The following is an 18,290-nucleotide window of genomic DNA, read 5'->3' as shown; positions in this document are numbered from 1 at the left end:
GAAAGAAATTAATCGAAGGCCGACGTCAGGATGTTGACGTCAGGATGTTGAAGTCACCCAGTATGAAGAGCAATGAGCCATCGTCAGGAAATTAGCTTATCAAGTTGTCAAACTCATTAAGGAACTCTCCAAGGGCACCTGGTTGGCGATAGATGACAACCATGTTGAGCTTGAGTGGACAAGTGACAGTATATAATTCAAATGAGGAGATACAGGTGAGTGAGGGTGAAAAGAGAAAATCTCCACTTGAGTAGGTCTGTGCCACCACCGTGACGACCAGATGCTCTCCGACTATGAGAGAAAACGTAGTCAGATGAAGAGAGAGCAGCTGGAGTAGTAGTTCTCTGGGGTGATCCATGTCTCCGTCAGGGCCAAAAAGTCTAGGGACTGAAGGACAGCATAGGCTGAGATGAACTGCGTTCTTGACCGCCGATTGGCAGTTCCAAACTCTGCCAGAGACCAGGAATTCCACATGGGTTGTGCGCGCAGGGTACACTAAATTAGAAGGCTTGCAGCCTCCCCCAGGGAGAGGACCGAACTGGGATAGAAAACACACAGTTGCCAAAGCTACAAAAAAGCAAAATGAGATCTGAAAATAACTAGGTAAGATACCCAACTGAGAGAGTTGTGTGGAGCCTTCCTCTGCTTCATTCCTCAAATAACTTGGCAGAACCGTCATTGTTTCGGCGATGGTCTTAGTTTTGACGATGAGATCGCAGCTGACACTGATTACCAAAACCACAAAGGTTGCATTTTCATTGAAGTGGGACGCCAACCCGCTAAGTGTAACAACACTTTTTTTGTTAATCACTTCCATCGATATCACGCTGAAATCAATAGAACAGGGGGCAAATGTTTGGGGTGTAGCGCTGTTTAAAATAACAGTATTCAAAGGCCACACGGAAACTTGGAATAACCTATACATGGTTGGTTAGATGAGAACTTGTAGAAAGCTTATATCTATATTTTGGAATGGTGGATATTGATTTCGGGAGGCTGCCAACCAGAAAAAGGGAACAGACCACTTTTTCTGTTAGTTAACTTAAACGAATAAGACATCAACAGTCACAACGGTTGGCTTCTATTTAAGTAATAGTTTGACTGTCAAATCCATGTATTGGTGTGTGGTCAGCGACTTTTATAGAGACCGCCCAGAATTTTCCATGCCATTTCCTGGCCATTTCATTAACTCTGCGTTCTAAGTCCTGCACATCCCAGCATGTGTGACTAAATCAATGGTACAAAACCAAAGATGTTGATCTGTTTTTAGCAATCAATCTTATGTCATTGTGACGACTATAAACTTTTAAACTAACGTCACCAATCTGAGGTAAAAAGGATGTGTAATTCCACTAAATGTTATGGGGTGAAAATGCAGCGTGTGTAAGGTAGTAACAAACTGTCCACATTAGGGAAATTAGCACAATATACAATAATTGAATATGGCAAAATAATTATAGATGTCAATTTACGATGATATTATGTTGCCCACTAACAAAATACTGCAACAATGACATCTATTTATCACTAATTTAACCATTAAAACACAATTTAACCGGGCCCTCTAGACTAGAGCCTCCATAGTGTCTGTGCAGCAGGCTGAACGTTTGACGTCCCCAATAATATCCTCTACATCAACTTATGTCCTCATCCATTACCTCTGGTCACTGGCCTGGTATCCCATCTGCCTTGATCCTGGATTACTCCTCTAGGCCTCCTCTACCACTTAAACACTGCCTCTATCGGTTCATCTCAGGCCCGTCTCCCTCCCTCTAGGTCAGCATTCAGTCAAAACACATTTACACCAAACACTTGAGTCATATAAAATGATTCCCCAGCAGTCCTGCTGTTTTGTCTGATCTCTTAACTTACTTATATGACTGACTCCATCATATTATCTCCCAGCCCATCACGCCCCTCTCCCCCTTATCAAGCCTCCCCATATGTACCTTCAGGTAGGCCATGGTGAGTAGAGGCAGCAGGGTGAAGGGCACCAAGTAGAGCAGGGCAGGCTGAGCCGCACGGTGGATCCTGGAGGCCACAGTGGCAGTCAGCAGGCCTGGAGGGAACAGAGACAGGTCAGAAACACTCCAGTCAAACTTCCAGGGGTTAAAGCAAAAAAAAGTTCACCTCCCCTTTAATGCAAGAAAGTCATGACCATTATGTTTTATGGGAAAGAGGGTCATTTTGTACATGTATTAAACTGCGTGTACGGCCAATTCCAGTCACCTTGCTTAGGGGGTCCGGGGGCCTCCACGGGATAATTTTTTATATCGAAGGACTGAGGAGCCCAGTTCTGGTGACCTCTTAAAAGCCCCAAAACATACTGGTAAAAAATGTAGTCAAAATAATTGTAACATATTGGACCATGCATATAGCCCAGTGTTTCCCAACCCTGGTCCTCGAGTACCCCCAACAGTACACATTTGTATTGTAATCCTGGAAACCACACCTGATTCAACTTGTCAACTAATCATCAAGCCTTCAATGAGTTGAATGAGGCGTGGTCTATTGTCAGATGTGCTATTAGCAATAAGCATCCTCACCTGTAGCCCAACCGATGAAGCATAGTGGCTACAAAATTGTACATAGGCTGAAGCATGGGGTTTGTCAATCCTGATTGTTGTTGTTATTATTATTAATTATTTTATTATAAATACATATAAATAATTACTAAATAATAGTTTTTTTTATTACAAAGCATGTCATTGCCCTTTTAAGACTCCATTGCCCCCTTTGAGCCGTGTAGCGTAGCGATGGGCATTCTGAGTCTTTTCTGTGAGCTGGATCATTTGGCTCCGTTCACCTAAAAGAGCCGTACGTTTGGCTCCCAAACGGCTCTTCGTTCAGTAATGCTTAGAAATTGACCTAAAACCATGAAAAAAAAAAAGTATTTTAAAGCCTAAAATATTGCCTACCACGTCAGATGGTGAAATGTGAGTTTAGATACATTTTTATCTGACCAAATTATTAGACAGCCTGCGAAAAAATAAAAAATAAAAAATAGCGTGGACTAGAATGAGGCTCTCTCCTCACTATATTGTTCCTGCACTGAGGAATTACCATCTTCAGAGAATGTTTTTATAATTTATCTGCAGATAATTGATGTATGGAGGCCAAAAAGCAATAGAAACAGTATGCAAATCAAGGAGCCAAATGAACATGTCTCTCACATATGCGATTCGGTTCCCGACGTTCACCATAAAGAGCCGTTCAAAAAGAGCCAATCATTCGCGAACGACTCATCACTACTGTTGCGCAGCTGCTCCTAAACCATGCTTGAAACGCTGGTTGGAACTGCATTTGTAAAACGATGCCACTCGTGCAATTGAAAGTCTAATAATATTGAAGGAGTAATTAAGAAATAGTGGTAGCAATGGAAAATTGGGACCCCCCTCTTTTTTACTAAAGGCCAAAACAGTGTTCAAAAGTATTTTTGCAGTAAGTATTGTTGTGCATTGACTGCTTGTCAGAATACATGTCTCCCTCCCTATGACTCTTGCAACTTGAATGCGCCTTGAGAGGAATATTTATCTTGCATAGAACACACAACAAGCCGACTAGGTAAATAGGTAAACTATTCTATGGTGTTGCCTGATTTTGTTCTAGTAACAACATTACATGGTAAAAGTAGTAGCACTGGAAAGTTGCATCCACACCTGAATGATAAAGTATAGGCTTTGAATGACTGACAGCAGCTACAGTAGGCTGTTTGAGTTGAGTGCCGCGATGGTGCGCATGATATACTATTTAATTCCCTTAATCTGAACATCTGAGTGTCAGCAACAATCATGCATGTCAGTTCAGTGCACACAGCTTAACAAAAAAATTAAATAAATGAGATTTCATTTATTTGGGATAATAAACTGGGTGGTTCGAGCCCTGAATGGTGATTGGCTGAAAGCCGTGCTATATCAGACAATATACCACTGGTATGAAAAACATTTATTTTTACTGCTCTAATTACGTTGGTAACCAATTTCTAATAGCAATAAGGCACCTCAGGTGGTTGTGGTATATTTCCAATATACCACAGCTAACGGCTGTTTCCTTAGCCGTGGTATATTGGACATATACCACACCCCCTCTGGCCTGTGTGTACAAAACATTAGGAACACTTTCCTAATATTGAGTTGCACCCCTTTTGCCTTCAGAACTGCCTCGAAATCTTCAGGGCATGGCTCAATTGCTCTCATCCCACAGATGCTAAATTGGATTAAGATCTGGTGACCGGGCAGGCCACTGCAGTAAACTGAATTCAATGTCATGTTCGTGGAACCATTCCTGGACAATCCTAACCTTGTGGCATGGAGCATTATGCTGAAAAAAATCTATTCGCAGATGGATACACTGCTGCCATTACATTTTAGTCATTTAGCAGACGCTCTTATCCAGAGCGACTTACAGTTAGTGAGTGCATACATTTTCATCAATGCATCTGATTAGCAATGTTGTTCCGATATCCTGTGGCATTCAAACGTTGCTCCACTTTTATCAAGGGGCCCAATGTGTGCCATGAAAACACACCCCACACCATCACCACCAGCCTGCAGTGTCGACACGCGGCATGATGGATACATGTACTCATGTGGTTCTCCATACCATACAAACTATCACGGATTACAAAGGGAAACCTAACTGCCCAGTGACGGGAGCCTACCAGAAGAGCTAAATGCCTTATGCTTGCATCGAGGCAAGCAACAGTGAACCATGCATGAGAGCACCATCTGTTCCAGACGACTGAGTGACCACGCTCTCCATAGCCTATGCGAGTAAGACCGTTAAACTGGTTAACACTCACAAGGCCGCAGGGCCAGACGGACTACCAGGACTCCTACTCAGAGCATTCGCTGACCAGCTGGCAAGTGTCTTCACTGACATTTTCAACCTCTTCCTGACCCAGTCTGTAATAACTACATGTTTCAAGCAGACCACCATAGTCCCTGGCCCAAGAATGCCAAGGTAACATACCTAAATGACTACCGCTCCGTAGCCATGAAATGCTTTGAAAGGCTGGTCACTCCACACTGCCCTTTCCCACCTGGACAAAAATAACACCTACGTGAGAATGCTGTTCGTTGACTACAGCTCAGCGTTCAACACCATAGTGCCCAAGCTCATCACTAAGCTAAGGACCCTGGGACTGAACACCTCCCTCTGCAACTGGATCTTGGACTTCCTGATGGGCTGCCCCCAGGTGGTGAGGGTAGGTAACACATCCGCCACGCTGACCCTCAACACGGGGGCCCCTCAGGAGTGAGTGCTTAGTCTCCACGACTCCAACACCATCATTAAGTTTGCCGACGACACGACAGCGGTAGCCCTGATCACCGACGACGAGAGAGCCAATAGGGAGGAGGTTAGACACCTGGCAGTGTGGTGCCAGGACAACAACCTCTCCCTCAACGTGAGCAAGACAAAAGAGCTGATCGTGGACTACAGGAAAAGGCGACCACGCCCCCATTCACATCGACAGGGCTGTAGTAGAGCAGGTCGAGAGCTTCAAGTTCCTTGGTGTCCACATCACTAAGGAGCTATCATGGTCCAAACACACCAAAACAGTTGTGAAGAGGGCACGAAAACGCCTATTCCTCAGGAGGCTGAAAAGATTTGGCATGGGACCTCAGATCCTCAAAAAGTTCTACAGCTGCACCATCGAGAGCATCCTGACTGCTTGCACCCCTGCTTGGTATGGGAACAGAGGGTAGTGTACGGCCCAGTACATCACTGGGGCTGAGCGTCCTGCCATCCAGGACCTCTATACCATGCGGTGTCAGAGGAAGGCCCTAAAAATAGTCAAAGACTCCAGCCACCCAAGTCATATACTGTTGTCTCTGCTACCGCACGGCAATCAGTCCTGGAGAGCCTGGGACCAAAAGGCTCCTTAACAGCTTCTACCCCACAAGCCATAAGACTGCTGAACAGTTAATCAAATGGCTACACGGACTATTTGCATTGACCTCCTTATTTGATTATTATTTTTGCACTGACTCTTGCACAGGCTCGATACACTCACTGGGCTAATCACACACTGACACCATCACACACATGCATATTGACCACACACACGCTGCTGCTACTCTATTATCTACGCATCGTCAGCTTTACATTGACTCGGTACCAGTACCTCTAATATATAGCCTTGTTATTGTCATTTTATTGTGGTAAAATTGTTCCTTTATTTTATTTAGCTAATCTTAAAATAATAACTGCATTGTTGGTTAAGGGCTCGTAAGTATGCACTTCACGGTTAGGTCTACACCTGTTATATACAGCGCATGTGACAACTTAAATTTGATACCCCTTCTCCAGTGTTTTCCTTCCTATGCCCACTGCAAACGTAGCTTCTTGTTTTTTGCTGAAAGAAGTGGAACTCCGTAAGGTCGTCGGTTGCCATACCCCATTTGTTTCAAAGTACGACGAGTTGTGCATTCCTTTATGGGTCTTTGGGCACCAATGTTGTACTGAACTGTCAGTTGAATAATTCTAGCCCGTCTGTTGCTCTGCACAATTCGTGTCAGCCTCCTCTGTCCTCTCATCAATGACCCGTTTTCGACCACTGGCTGGATGTCTTTTGGGTGGTGGACCATTCTTGATACACACGTGAAAGTAGAAAGAGGAGGAAAGGAAGCGCTACTAAGGTACACAATAGTAAATGTTGGTAGACAGAAGGTGTTCTTTGGTCAAAGGGGTGAATTGGTCATCAAAAAGAAAGGACCAAGGCACTCTTCATATAATTAATTAAAATGCCTTTATTACTATGGCATGTTCAATAGAAACAAGATTTTTAAAAAATCCGACGCGTTTCGGCTGCATGGCCTTCGTCAGGGAGTAACAAAGAAATAATACAATGTCCTCTTTTGAACAGCTTTTCCAATTAGCCCTAATTTGAAGAGGGAGTGGTTACAAAGTTGATTGGACACACCTAGTAAGCAATACTATACACATTAAAAAGTGAAATACTGTAAATATGTTATCATACAAATACAACTCCAAGTCAGAAGTATCAGAACACTTAGAAAGGTAGTTCTAACCTTAAATATGACTGGGAAAAGTGTCAAAAATAAGAAAGCAATATATTCCATAGTACACTAGAAACCAGCAAAACATGAACAACAACAGTCTTAGGATTGCTTGAGCCTCAGTAGATGACTCCTCCATCTGTGTCTGTCCTGCAGGTGTTCTTCTCGGCCTACATCTTCAACAGCAACGTGATGGTGAAGGTGGCCACCCAGCCGGCTGACAACCCCTTAGACGTGCTGTCCAGGAAGCTCCACCTGGGCCCTGGGATGGGCCGTGACGTCCCACGCTTGTCTTTAAGGTTAGAACTACCTTTCTAAGTGTTCTGATACTTCTAACTTGGAGTTGTATTTGTATGATAACATAGTTACAGTATTTAACTTTTTATTGTGTATAGTATTGCTTACTAGGTGTGTCCAATCAACTTTGTAACCACTCCCTCTTCAAATTAGGGCTAATTGGAAAAGCTGTTCAAAAGACGACATTGTATTATTTCTTTGTACTCCCTGACGAAGGCCATGCAGCCGAAACGCGTAAGATTAAAAAAAATATCTTGTTTCTATTGAACATGCCATACTAATAAAGGCATTTTAATGAATTATATGAAGAGTGCCTTGGTCCTCCTTTCTTTTTGACACACGGGAAAGTGTTGAGCGTGAAAAACCCAGCAGCGTCGCAGTTCTTGACACACTCAAACCGGTGCGCCTGGCACCTACTACCATACCCCATTCAAAGGCACTTAAATATTTTGTCTTGCCTATTCACCCTCTGAATGGCACACATACACAATCCATGTCTCAATTGTCTCAAGGCTTAAAAATCCTTCTTTAACCCGTCTCCTCCCCTTCATCTACACTGATTTAAGTGGATTTAACAGGTGACATCAATAAGGGATCATAGCTTTCACCCGGATTTACCTGGTCGGTCTATGCCATGGAAAGAGTGGGTGTTCCTAGTGTTTTGTACACTCAGTGTATTTCGTAGAACAGACATACTTCTGTATTAGGCTATATCATCTCCAAACCAGTGGTTGTGTTACATCAGGGCAGCCCAACCATGTTCCTGGAGAGCTACTGTCCTGTAGGTTATATAACACACCTGATTCTAATAATTAACTGGTTGATGAGATGAATCAGGTTAGTTACTACTAGGGCTGGGGATATGGCCTAAATCTCATATCACAATATTTTTCACATTTGATGTTTTGAATAATAAAGTTCAAAATATGCTTAGGTTATAAATATGAATAGTTCAGGACCCTAGGGTGGCAACTAAAATGATAAGTGATTTCAAATGAGGCAATCTCCATCTCCACTCCATTCTCCAAGCGGCATGCAGGAAGCCAGGGACACAGACGAGTAAACTATAAAAATGGACATTACACTCGTCGGTGTTGCGTATCACATTTAACAAACCAAACATTGAAATACCATTATAGAAGGTTAAGTAAAAAAACAAACCGGTCCATGCATTAATACCGGTATATAGTAAAATGCAGTATACCGCCCAGCCCTAGTTACTACTCGGGTTGGAGCGAAAACCGGGTTGGGCAGCCCTGTGTTGCATGATGGTCCAGCCTGCCGCTCTCGCTTCTCCACTCTGTTCTTACCCACAAAGTATCCGATGAGAGTGCAGTGGAAGTAGGAGACGCGCCCCATGCGTCCCGGCGTGCCTGGACTCCCCGCCTCCCCGTTGGCCTGCTTCTTGTAGTTGTCGTAGCGCAGCACGAAGCACAGCAGTAGCCCCGGCATCACTATGTCCCCGATCCCCAGCATGGAGAAGTGACTGCCTGTGGAACTGGAGGGAGAGAGGAGAGAGGGATGAGATAAGGAAAAAGGACGGGAGGGGAGAGGTGGATGAAATATAGGGAGAAAAGAAGAGGGGGGGGAGGATGCAAAGAGAGGAGGAAGAGGAGAGGGAATAATAAGGAGATGAATCGTGGGTTGTATCATAGCAGGAGGGAATAAAGCAGGAGAGCGAGGCAGGGTGGGAAAAGGCAAGAGAAGAGGAAATACAAGCGCGAGTTTCAGCGCTTATAACACCGGCAGAGGTTAATCAATACAGCTCTAGTGAATGGAGCTGGAGGTTTACACATAGGTCCAGCGATCCACCCCCCAAGGTCAGTCTATGGTACCTGGGGAAAACCAGCTTGCCAGGCAGCGACAAGCGTGGGACGTCACGGCCCATCCCAGGGCCCAGGTGGAGCTTCCTGGACAGCACGTCTAAGGGGTTGTCAGCCGGCTGGGTGGCCACCTTCACCATCACGTTGCTGTTGAAGATGTAGGCCGAGAAGAACACCTGCAGGACAGACACAGATGGAGGAGTCATCTACTGAGGCTCAAGCAATCCTAAGAAATAGCCACTGTTTGTAGTTCTGTCTTACACGTCGTTTAAGCACGACAAATGTTATCGAAGAACAGAGATGGCCTTTTAGGCTCTACCATAGTGTACATTGGAGATAGAGCCAGAAACGTCTACTGTCCTGTTAGCATGGAAATGTCAGTCTATGCCATTCTGCTCTATCCCTTGTTCTGCTCTGTCAACCTTAATTAACCTAAGATATCTGGAACAGTGGAACTCTGTACCTTGTCTTCGCACATACAGTAAGCCACTTTGACATTGTCTACAGCAGGGGTGTCAAACTCATTTTGCCCCGGGGGCCGCTTTTGGGGATTGGGGTTGCCACACACAAAAAAAAATTTTAATATACATTTCCTCGCCGTCAAAACATGCTAAAAATAGTCCTCTATCTATAGTTTTATTTTGAATTATACTTTACCAGGTTAGTCTCATTGAAATTAACAACCTATTTTACAAGAGAAACCTGGCCAAAATAGCACACAAAGTTGCAGACACATTTACAAACACAAAGCACTACAGTTTTAAAAAACATACATTTACACATTGAACAGCAAGATGGATTGGGAAAGTGTGGTGCAACTAGGGGTCAAAACATTGACAGCTCCCCACTTCATTTTCCATTATAGTGTTTTGGAATTTGGATTGGCTTGGACCCCCTTGCGGGCCGGATTACTCATGGCCCTGCCTGTGTTTTAGCGGTCGTATTTGGGTCAACTGGGTGGCGGTGGGGTGAAGGGAGGGGAGCGGCTCTCTTACCCAGAACACGTCATAGATGAGCAGCCCTGACAGCAGCAGGCAAGACACCTTTAGACTCGGCAGCCGCACAAACGCTATCATGGCCACACACAGCCCCATGGCTAGAGCTGAGGAGAGAGAGACAGAGGAATATCAGACATACGAACACACACATGGAGGGAGGGGGAGAGAGGGAAAGAAATGCGTACGCACACAGATCTGAGAGAGACAGAGGAACCAAACCTTTATGAACACACACACGATGCTCAGAGAGTGCGCGAGAGATGCACACACACACAGTGATGGGAGAGAGAGGAATCAGACATATGAACTAGAGGTCTTCAAGGGTCCAAAAACTTGGACCCGTTCCGAAATGGATCTGTGGCTTTCCCACCCGACCGAATATGCAGAAATAAAAAATGTTTTAAAGGGAGACCGTTCCCAATGGACCCAAGGACAGTCAGACCCATTCCGAAAAGGGCCGTTGAAAACAGACCCAAACAGACCCGTGCTGGTTTGGCTCAGAGACCTGTTCAGATCCGAAAGTAGAGCGAGAAAGAAAACTCCAACTGGGCGCTGCCAGCCAGTGGTGGAAAAAGTACCCAATTGTCATACTTGAGTAAAATATACCTTAATAGGAAATGACTCAAGTAAGTGAAAGTCACCCAGTAAAATACTACTTGAGTAAAAGTCTAAAAGTATTTGGTTTTAAATATACTTAAGTATCAAAAGTAAATGTAATTGCAAAAATGTACTTTAGTATCAAAAGTAAAAGTATAAATCATTTCAAATTCCTTATATTATGCAAACCAGTTGGCACAATTGTTCGTGTTTTTTAAATTTGCGAATAGCCAGGGGCCACACTCCAACCCTCAGACATCATTCAGAAACAAAGCATTTGTGTTTAGTGAGTCCGCCAGATCAGAGGTAGTAGAGATGACCAGGGATGTGCTCTTGATAAGTGTGTGAATTTGACAATTTCTGTCCTGCTATGCATTCAAAATGTAACGAGTACTTTTGGGTGTCAGGGAAAATGTATGGAGTAAAAAGTACATTATTTTCTTTATGACTGTAGTGAAGTAAAAGTAGTCAAAAATATAAATAGTAAAGTACAGATACCCCAAAAAAACTACTTAAGTACTTTACACCACTGCTGCCAGCGGCATCTTCAAAAAAGCGATATTGGCCAAATTATCCACAGTTACGTGCCCTTAACAACTGCCTATAACAAATTACAAAAAAAACTATTTGTTGTGTTTCGATGTGTAGCATATTCAAAACTTTAGTCTATTGTTTTATTGGTTTTTACTTCCCCAAAACAAAATTGTCTACCTCAGGTTCAGCTGTCGGAGGTTAAAGTGCTAAATGCATCAAGGCATTGCATGCATATAGGCCTATACGTCCAATGTATGATATTCATATTTAAAAATATATATATTAAGGGAGACAAGCTTAGACCTAGCGAAAAATTGAGATATGCCGGCACCATGTTCGCGACATGGATTTCTTTATATTTGTCAGATAGGCCACTACGGCTATACAGATATAGGCGTACAGAAGGAGGCTAATTCGTAACATTTCTATCAGAATAATTTTTAGAACGATAAGCATTATATTGTTATGGAGCAACTCTGGTAAGCCTAAAACAGTCTTCCTCACCTTAAGTTCAACTGTCGGAGTGCTGGTGCGCACTGCCTTCATAGGCCTGCAGTAGCTAAGCCTAATAATAGCCATTCCACACCAAACCTTCACAAAAGTTGCTTAACTTTATTAGGGTAATATCAAAAGTAAGTAAAGTCATTTATAAGAAAAATACAAACAGGTTATCATATTGCGGCATTAAATTAAGTTTCGCATCTTGCCCTCTTTGGTTTTTATTTTTCATGGTTTGAGTGCGAGTAGCATAGTAGGCCTACCAGTAATACCACTACATTGCAGCTGGAACTTCATTTGGCCAACAGAAATGGCTCAAGAGAATGAAACATTCAAAAAAGTTTTGAACAGGCTAGGCCTAAAGCAGCTATTACCAACAAAGGTGATTGCCTACCGTAGTCCTACCCAACAAATGACAGCAATAGGTTAATGCTATTTATTTTACAATAGGGCTACTTTTAACATTTACATTTTTGTCATTTAGCCTTAAACTAAATACGGAGCACAACATTAAAAATAACTTAATTTAGCCAACAAAAATGTCTCAATAAAATAAAACATAACACTTTTTGCATAAGCTATTTAAAGAACTGGTTTCAATTATTAATAGGCCTATAATAATACTGATTAATAATAATAATAATAATAATAATAACTACACAATTGATAGAATACGAAAATAAATAAATGAAAGGTAGAAAATTGCATCAAACCTAAATAGCACACAGTCCATTTGGCCACGCCAACGTTCTTCGCATCTTTGTCCACTACAATATTAAAACTGGTCCCCGAGGACATTCCCCCTGTCGGCTTCTTTTCACTATACCCTTCCTCCTCTTAACTTTCGTTTTTACTCCATCTTCGCAATCAACAGTAGCCTAGACTGACGCTTTGAACACACCAACTGCGTCATTGCGCAAAATAGTACGCAGCATCATCTAGATGTGTGTGCAACAAAAGTTCAACATTCACCTTCTGCTACCATCTGTCAACCCGTTTACGCATACAGTTTGACACATACGTTCGATAAATCCAACGTATGCACCACACAGAACACACTGCAACTGCCTCTGCAATGCAATGCTGCAAGGAAAAAAAGGCTAAAAAAAATAATAATATATATAAAATTTAAAAAGGAAATGAATGTACTTCTGGTGTACCAAAACGCAATGATGCAGTCGGTGTGATCGAAGCGTAAGGCTCATTTTACTCACTCTCTCTCACCTTCTCAGCAGCAGGCGCACGTGAGATGAGCAGCCGGAACCAGTTTCAGCTGGACATAAGCTAGAAGTTTTATTGAGTTGCAATTAGCTGACTCAGATAACAAGGTTGCGCAGTTCTCATCACACCAACACTAAATTAACAGAGGACAGGTCCAATCAGGTCCAGTCGGTGAATCAATTTTAATTGCACATACTCAAGACACGTGGCAATTATATCAGACCCAACCCAGTCAGAATTTAGGACCTGGGCCCGTTGGACCCATGAAGACCTCTAATATGAACACATGCAGCTCAAAAACACATTTAATGGAGCTTGGAGAGTGAGACACACGAGCTGAGATAGAGAAACTAAAGAAAGGCAACGGCAAGACGTATGGAAAAACCAATAATCTGACACGCGCCGTTTACACCCCCCACACACACACACACGTACAAAAGGCAGTCATGACACACTGACATACCGTCCATGAGCAGCCAGTGTCCAGTCAGCACCCAGATCAGCACCAGCATGACAGAGAGGGAGAAGGCGAGGAGCTCGGCCAGAGTGAAGCGCCCACAGCAGCCAAACGAGATCCTACAGGGGGGAGGAGAGGGAGAGAGATGGTTTATACACACTGGACAAAACACAATCTCTTCACTGGAAAATACATGATCTTCTCTAAACGCAAGTCGATATGTACGGGGTCAAATGTGTAGATACAGAAGAAATTGACTCAAAATGTGTTCAACACACAAGGGGGTCTAGGTTAAGAATTCAGATAAAGGCCAGATGCTTCACACAGTCAAACAAAAAAGGGGAATTAAAAAGAGTTGTGACATTATTGGATAGTTGGCTATGGTAGTCTCTCAGTTTGACATGTGGACCAACATGATACTATGCATCTCTAACATCCTATTGATGAGCCTGAGGACGGAAGTCAGTGAATCAGTTGTGTCTCTGGAGTGAAGAGGCTCATTAGCATATGCTGCGGAACCATTATTGGTATTTTGCTATTGTTGGTGCAAAAGTGCTCACAGACCAATATGTATACACCGATTCACATGGCATTTATTTGTGAGAGTGAGTGAGTGAGTGAGTGAGTGAGTGAGTGAGTGAGTGAGTGAGTGAGAGAGAGAGAGAAATAGAGCAGGAGAGAGAGAGATGGACAAATAAACTCCCTTACTTGTTTTGTGGGGAGCAGGGTCTGGTCAAGTACTGGCACATTGGCAACAGGAGGAATGCAAATGCAATTGTCGCAAGAACTGAGGAGGAATAAAAAAAGAGGGAGTTAGATAAGTGAACGAGACACAAAGTAATCGAAACCAGACAGTTTCAGTCCATTGGTTTCCAGTCAGTTTAACAGAGTCATAGTCATTATCATCTCACCCATAAGCATTATGCAGAGAAAATGTTTTTTTCAAATCAATGCATGATGATCTGCATTTTGCCTAACTGCACGACTAATATATCATGCTCTAAGGAAACAACTAAATTCATGTCTGCTTGCCTTTAGACAAGAAATTGCTCTGGGACATTATGGCGCGTGTGTGTGTGTGTGTGTGTGTGTGTGTGTGTGTGTGTGACGGGTCAGGTACCTGCGGTGCAAATGGTGAAAACCACCTGGACAGAGTCGAAGAAGAAGAACATGACGAGCAGAGACACGGAGGCTCCTATGGGCAGGAACAGAGCCTGCGTGGAGTCTATGGTCTGAATACCTGCAAGACAACACAATACATGCACAAGTGAGAATGCTCAAACACACAGAGATAGACACACACAATCACTATCACACACATATAGGCAGAGACACAGGCATACACATTTCTGCATGTGCTGCATCTATAGCCTTGGTAACAGCAAACAAACCAACCACTAAATATATGGAATCCATGGTATGACGACTTCCAACTTGTAAACAGAAAAGAAAAACACACGCTCTGTATGTCTTATGTCTCACCAAATATGTGAGACTCACTGTTGTTTGTGTTGCCATTGTTGAAGGCCCCATTTGGGACTGGGTTACCATCCTTATCTTTCTCCTGGTTCTCACAGTCCATGTTTAATGATCTGCACAGGGAGAGATGGAGGGACAGAGAGGGAAAGGTGGAAAGAAAGGTTGACTATCTGAAATAAATCAAGCTTCTCCCACTGACAGAATAGCAAAGGATTGTTTTAAAAAGAGTTGATAGCTCAACATAGGTGTTCAGTGCTTACTGTAACGGAAGTAACATGATAAAGAAGATGAGACCCATAGTGAAAAGTGTTGGCCTATCTGTGATGTAAGCGGGTTGGACAGGATAGACTCACCTGAAGCTGCCATAGACAATGAGGAGGATGGAGATGAGGAAAGTGGACACCTGGCTGGAGTCGACGAGGGAGTACGCCCTATAGACATAGAGCAAGAGAGATTTCAGATGATCATCCATTTCCTCCACAGAATATATTACAGAGTAGCCCATAGTATACTTTCAGTGTTGCATATGTCAACAAAGTTGTATTAATAACATGGCTAACTTGGCTACATTTCGAGTAAACAAGTTACATTAAGTGGGTAGCTAGCTAGCGTTAGCAACGTTTGGTGGTCAATGAGACTGAGGGCTAGCTAACCAGCTGAGCTAGCAAACAATGTAACAAAAGTATAATTTCGGATTCGAAAAATACTCCATCAACAGGCTTTGCATTTCAGGAATCACAGTAGCAAGTACTCCTGGTGCACTGTTAAATTATTTAGGCATTTAAACGATGTATTATTTTGGAGAAAACTCCGTTTCCTACTACCCTTTGTTTAAATTACTATAGCGGCCACAAACAGCCTTGTTTTTCTAACAATAATATCTGTGTCAATATCGCAAAATTAACTTGCTAACAACCTGTTGTGGTATTCGCGTGGCTGTTGTCATCAACCAGAAACAGTGTATGCGGTCATTTTACTTTCAACGTTTTTAAACTTCATTACTCAAAATGACGGCGCCGAAGTGGACACATCCTTGCACTTTGAAAAGCAATGACGTCGAAGTGAGTGAAATCAGTGGCGAGCACATCAGCGGAGGAGCTCGAATGATGGCTCTGTCACATGGAAATAGTCGCAGTGTTTAGCTGTATAAAGTCAGCTAACTAGTTGGTGTTTTGTCTTGTTTCTACCAATGTAATTAATATGGAAAACGGCCCAAGATGCTTGCTATAGCTAGCTAGCTAACTGGTTAGTCTGTCAGGCAAGTTAGAGGTACATTTGGGCTGCGCTCACAAAGCGTCAACCTCAGCTGTCACTTTCACTAGCCAGCCATACAGACAACCAGCTAACTAGCCACCGAAATGAAGGCTAGAGTAATTCGTGTTTATCTGTTGGGCTTGGGTTATGGTTTGTCATGTTTGCTAGGTGCATTTATTTATAGGCTATACATTGCCTCGTTTTCCTATTATTTGATTACAGTAGTAGATGCCCGCGCTGTGGAGCTCATATGATGAGTTAGATATTTGTTTACATAGCCAGCTAACAAGTTACTTGTTCTGTCCTGTTTCTACCGATGCAATTCTTTTGGAAACTGTCCCAGCTTCGTAACTAATCAGCTAACATTGGCTAACTCTGTAGTTAGTCTGTCAGGCAAGAAAGCAGGGAGAATGTGTGTGGAATGGGAGGCGTATAACTATCACACAATTTATTACGGAAACCCCTTATTAGGAAGACAGTGTGTGTGTGTGTGTGGTTGAGAAAAAGAAAGAGGAAGGATGAGAGAAGGTGTGAGAGGGAAAGAGGGATTATGTTCCTGACTACAATTGTATCCCATCTGTTGCTCCTCTCCCTCTGTTACTCTGTTCCTCTAGGTCAATGAAAGTGAAGGAAGTGATATGGAGTCAGGGCTCAGCAGCAAAAAGGCAGGGAGGAAGAGGAGTTCTAAATTATTGGAGGGATAGAGATGTGGAGCGAGAGGAGAGTGGAGGGAGAGGAAGAGGAGAATGAAGAGGAGGGACAGGAACGTTGAGAGGGAGACAATGAGGAAGAAGCAGAGGGAGAGGACAAAGCAGAGGGAGGGGAAGAGTGAGAGCACACCTGAGAGGGAAGCCTACGTTTCCATGGAGTGTCTGCCCCAAGTCCCACCATTCACCCTTGTGCCACACAGCCTGGGCCTAAAGTGACAGTGGCAGGGGTTTTGGAGTCGTTTTTAAGTGGTAGGAACTTATGTTCTAGAGCTTGTAATGGATTACACCAAGAGAATGGGCGGGGTTGACCATCTTGAACAACTGTTACAAATGTTGGACGCACAGGCAGAAAATGGTGGAAGTATGTGTTTTGGGGTATGCTCAACATTGCCATCATAAATGCGTACATTGTGTGGGGGACCCTGCAAAGGCCCCTTCCCAGAAACCCCAGGCGCTGGTCCCTGAAGGAATTCAAAATGCAGCTTATGCATTCACTTTGTGATATGGCTACAGTGACAGGAAGAGGGGAGCCAAGAGTGTGGCACCAGGACGTGTGAACTGAGTTGTAACTCATTTGAAAGCAGGTGAAGTTTGAAGGGCACAAGAGAGGGTGTGTGGTGTGCATCCGGAGTGGACGCAGGGCAAAGAGTGGGAGAAACCGCTTTTGGGTGCTCTACGTGTTCTGTGCCACTTTTCAAGATGGGGCCGTGCTTCCAGAAGTTCCATGAGATGTTGTAGGCTAAATGCAAACACTAAAGTGACAGTGTGAAATATGTCCTACAAATCTTTTATTGTCTCTGAACAGTTGTGTTTTGTATCCTCTCTCTATTTAATACTTGTTGCATTCACTGAATTGTTGTCAAAGTAGGCTACTATTTCTACATTTTGTGTCAGGCCTTTACTAAATCTTATTGAGAGAGGTTACCTACATTTTGAAATAGTCTCTGAATAGTTATTTGCATTTTTACATTGTTACAGAAGAAAGAATCGTTGTCAATCAAATAGCCTACTTTGTGTGGGTTTTAAAATACTTTCTGAATATTCTCCTCTGGTCACATTACGGATATTTTTTGTATTTATAGTGCATTCAGAAAGTATTCAGACCCCTTTACTTTTTACACATTTTGTTACAGCCTTATTCTAAGATTTATTAAAATTGTCCCCCCCCGCTCAATCTACACACCCTACCCCAAATTTACAAAAAATAAAAAACAAATACATTAAGTATAAGTATTCAGACCCTTTGCTATAAGACTCAAAATTGAGCTCAGGTGTATCCTGTTTCCATTAATCATCCTTGAGATGTTTCTACAACTTGATTGGAGTCCACCTGTGGTAAATTCAATTGATTGGACATGATTTGGAAAGGCACACACACCTGTCTATATAAAGGTCCCACA

The 18,290-nt window shown here is 43.1% G+C and overlaps 1 protein-coding gene across 2 annotated transcripts in view; it reads right to left on the bottom strand.

The window, feature by feature from the left end:
* Window positions 1–18,290, bottom strand: part of LOC311100137 (signal peptide peptidase-like 3) — a 39,212-nt gene that overhangs the window by 4,651 nt on the left and 16,271 nt on the right. The window contains exons 2-10 of one of the 2 annotated variants that reach the window (XM_084140912.1): window positions 15,280–15,357; window positions 14,930–15,039; window positions 14,568–14,687; window positions 14,156–14,234; window positions 13,454–13,566; window positions 10,138–10,244; window positions 9,155–9,318; window positions 8,630–8,817; window positions 1,950–2,059 (exon numbers count right to left, since the gene is read on the bottom strand). In XM_084140912.1, the coding sequence (XP_083997038.1) occupies window positions 1,950–2,059; window positions 8,630–8,817; window positions 9,155–9,318; window positions 10,138–10,244; window positions 13,454–13,566; window positions 14,156–14,234; window positions 14,568–14,687; window positions 14,930–15,039; window positions 15,280–15,357 (1,069 nt within the window). The remainder of the gene's footprint in view (window positions 1–1,949; window positions 2,060–8,629; window positions 8,818–9,154; window positions 9,319–10,137; window positions 10,245–13,453; window positions 13,567–14,155; window positions 14,235–14,567; window positions 14,688–14,929; window positions 15,040–15,279; window positions 15,358–18,290) is intronic. The other variant, XM_084140913.1, reaches the window with a different exon arrangement.

The sequence above is a fragment of the Coregonus lavaretus genome (assembly GCF_964263955.1).
Source record: "Coregonus lavaretus genome assembly, chromosome: 24".
Lineage (NCBI taxonomy): Eukaryota > Metazoa > Chordata > Actinopteri > Salmoniformes > Salmonidae > Coregonus > Coregonus lavaretus.
The sequence above is the reverse complement of the archived record's forward strand: the minus strand, read 5'-3'. Positions and strand labels throughout refer to the sequence as shown.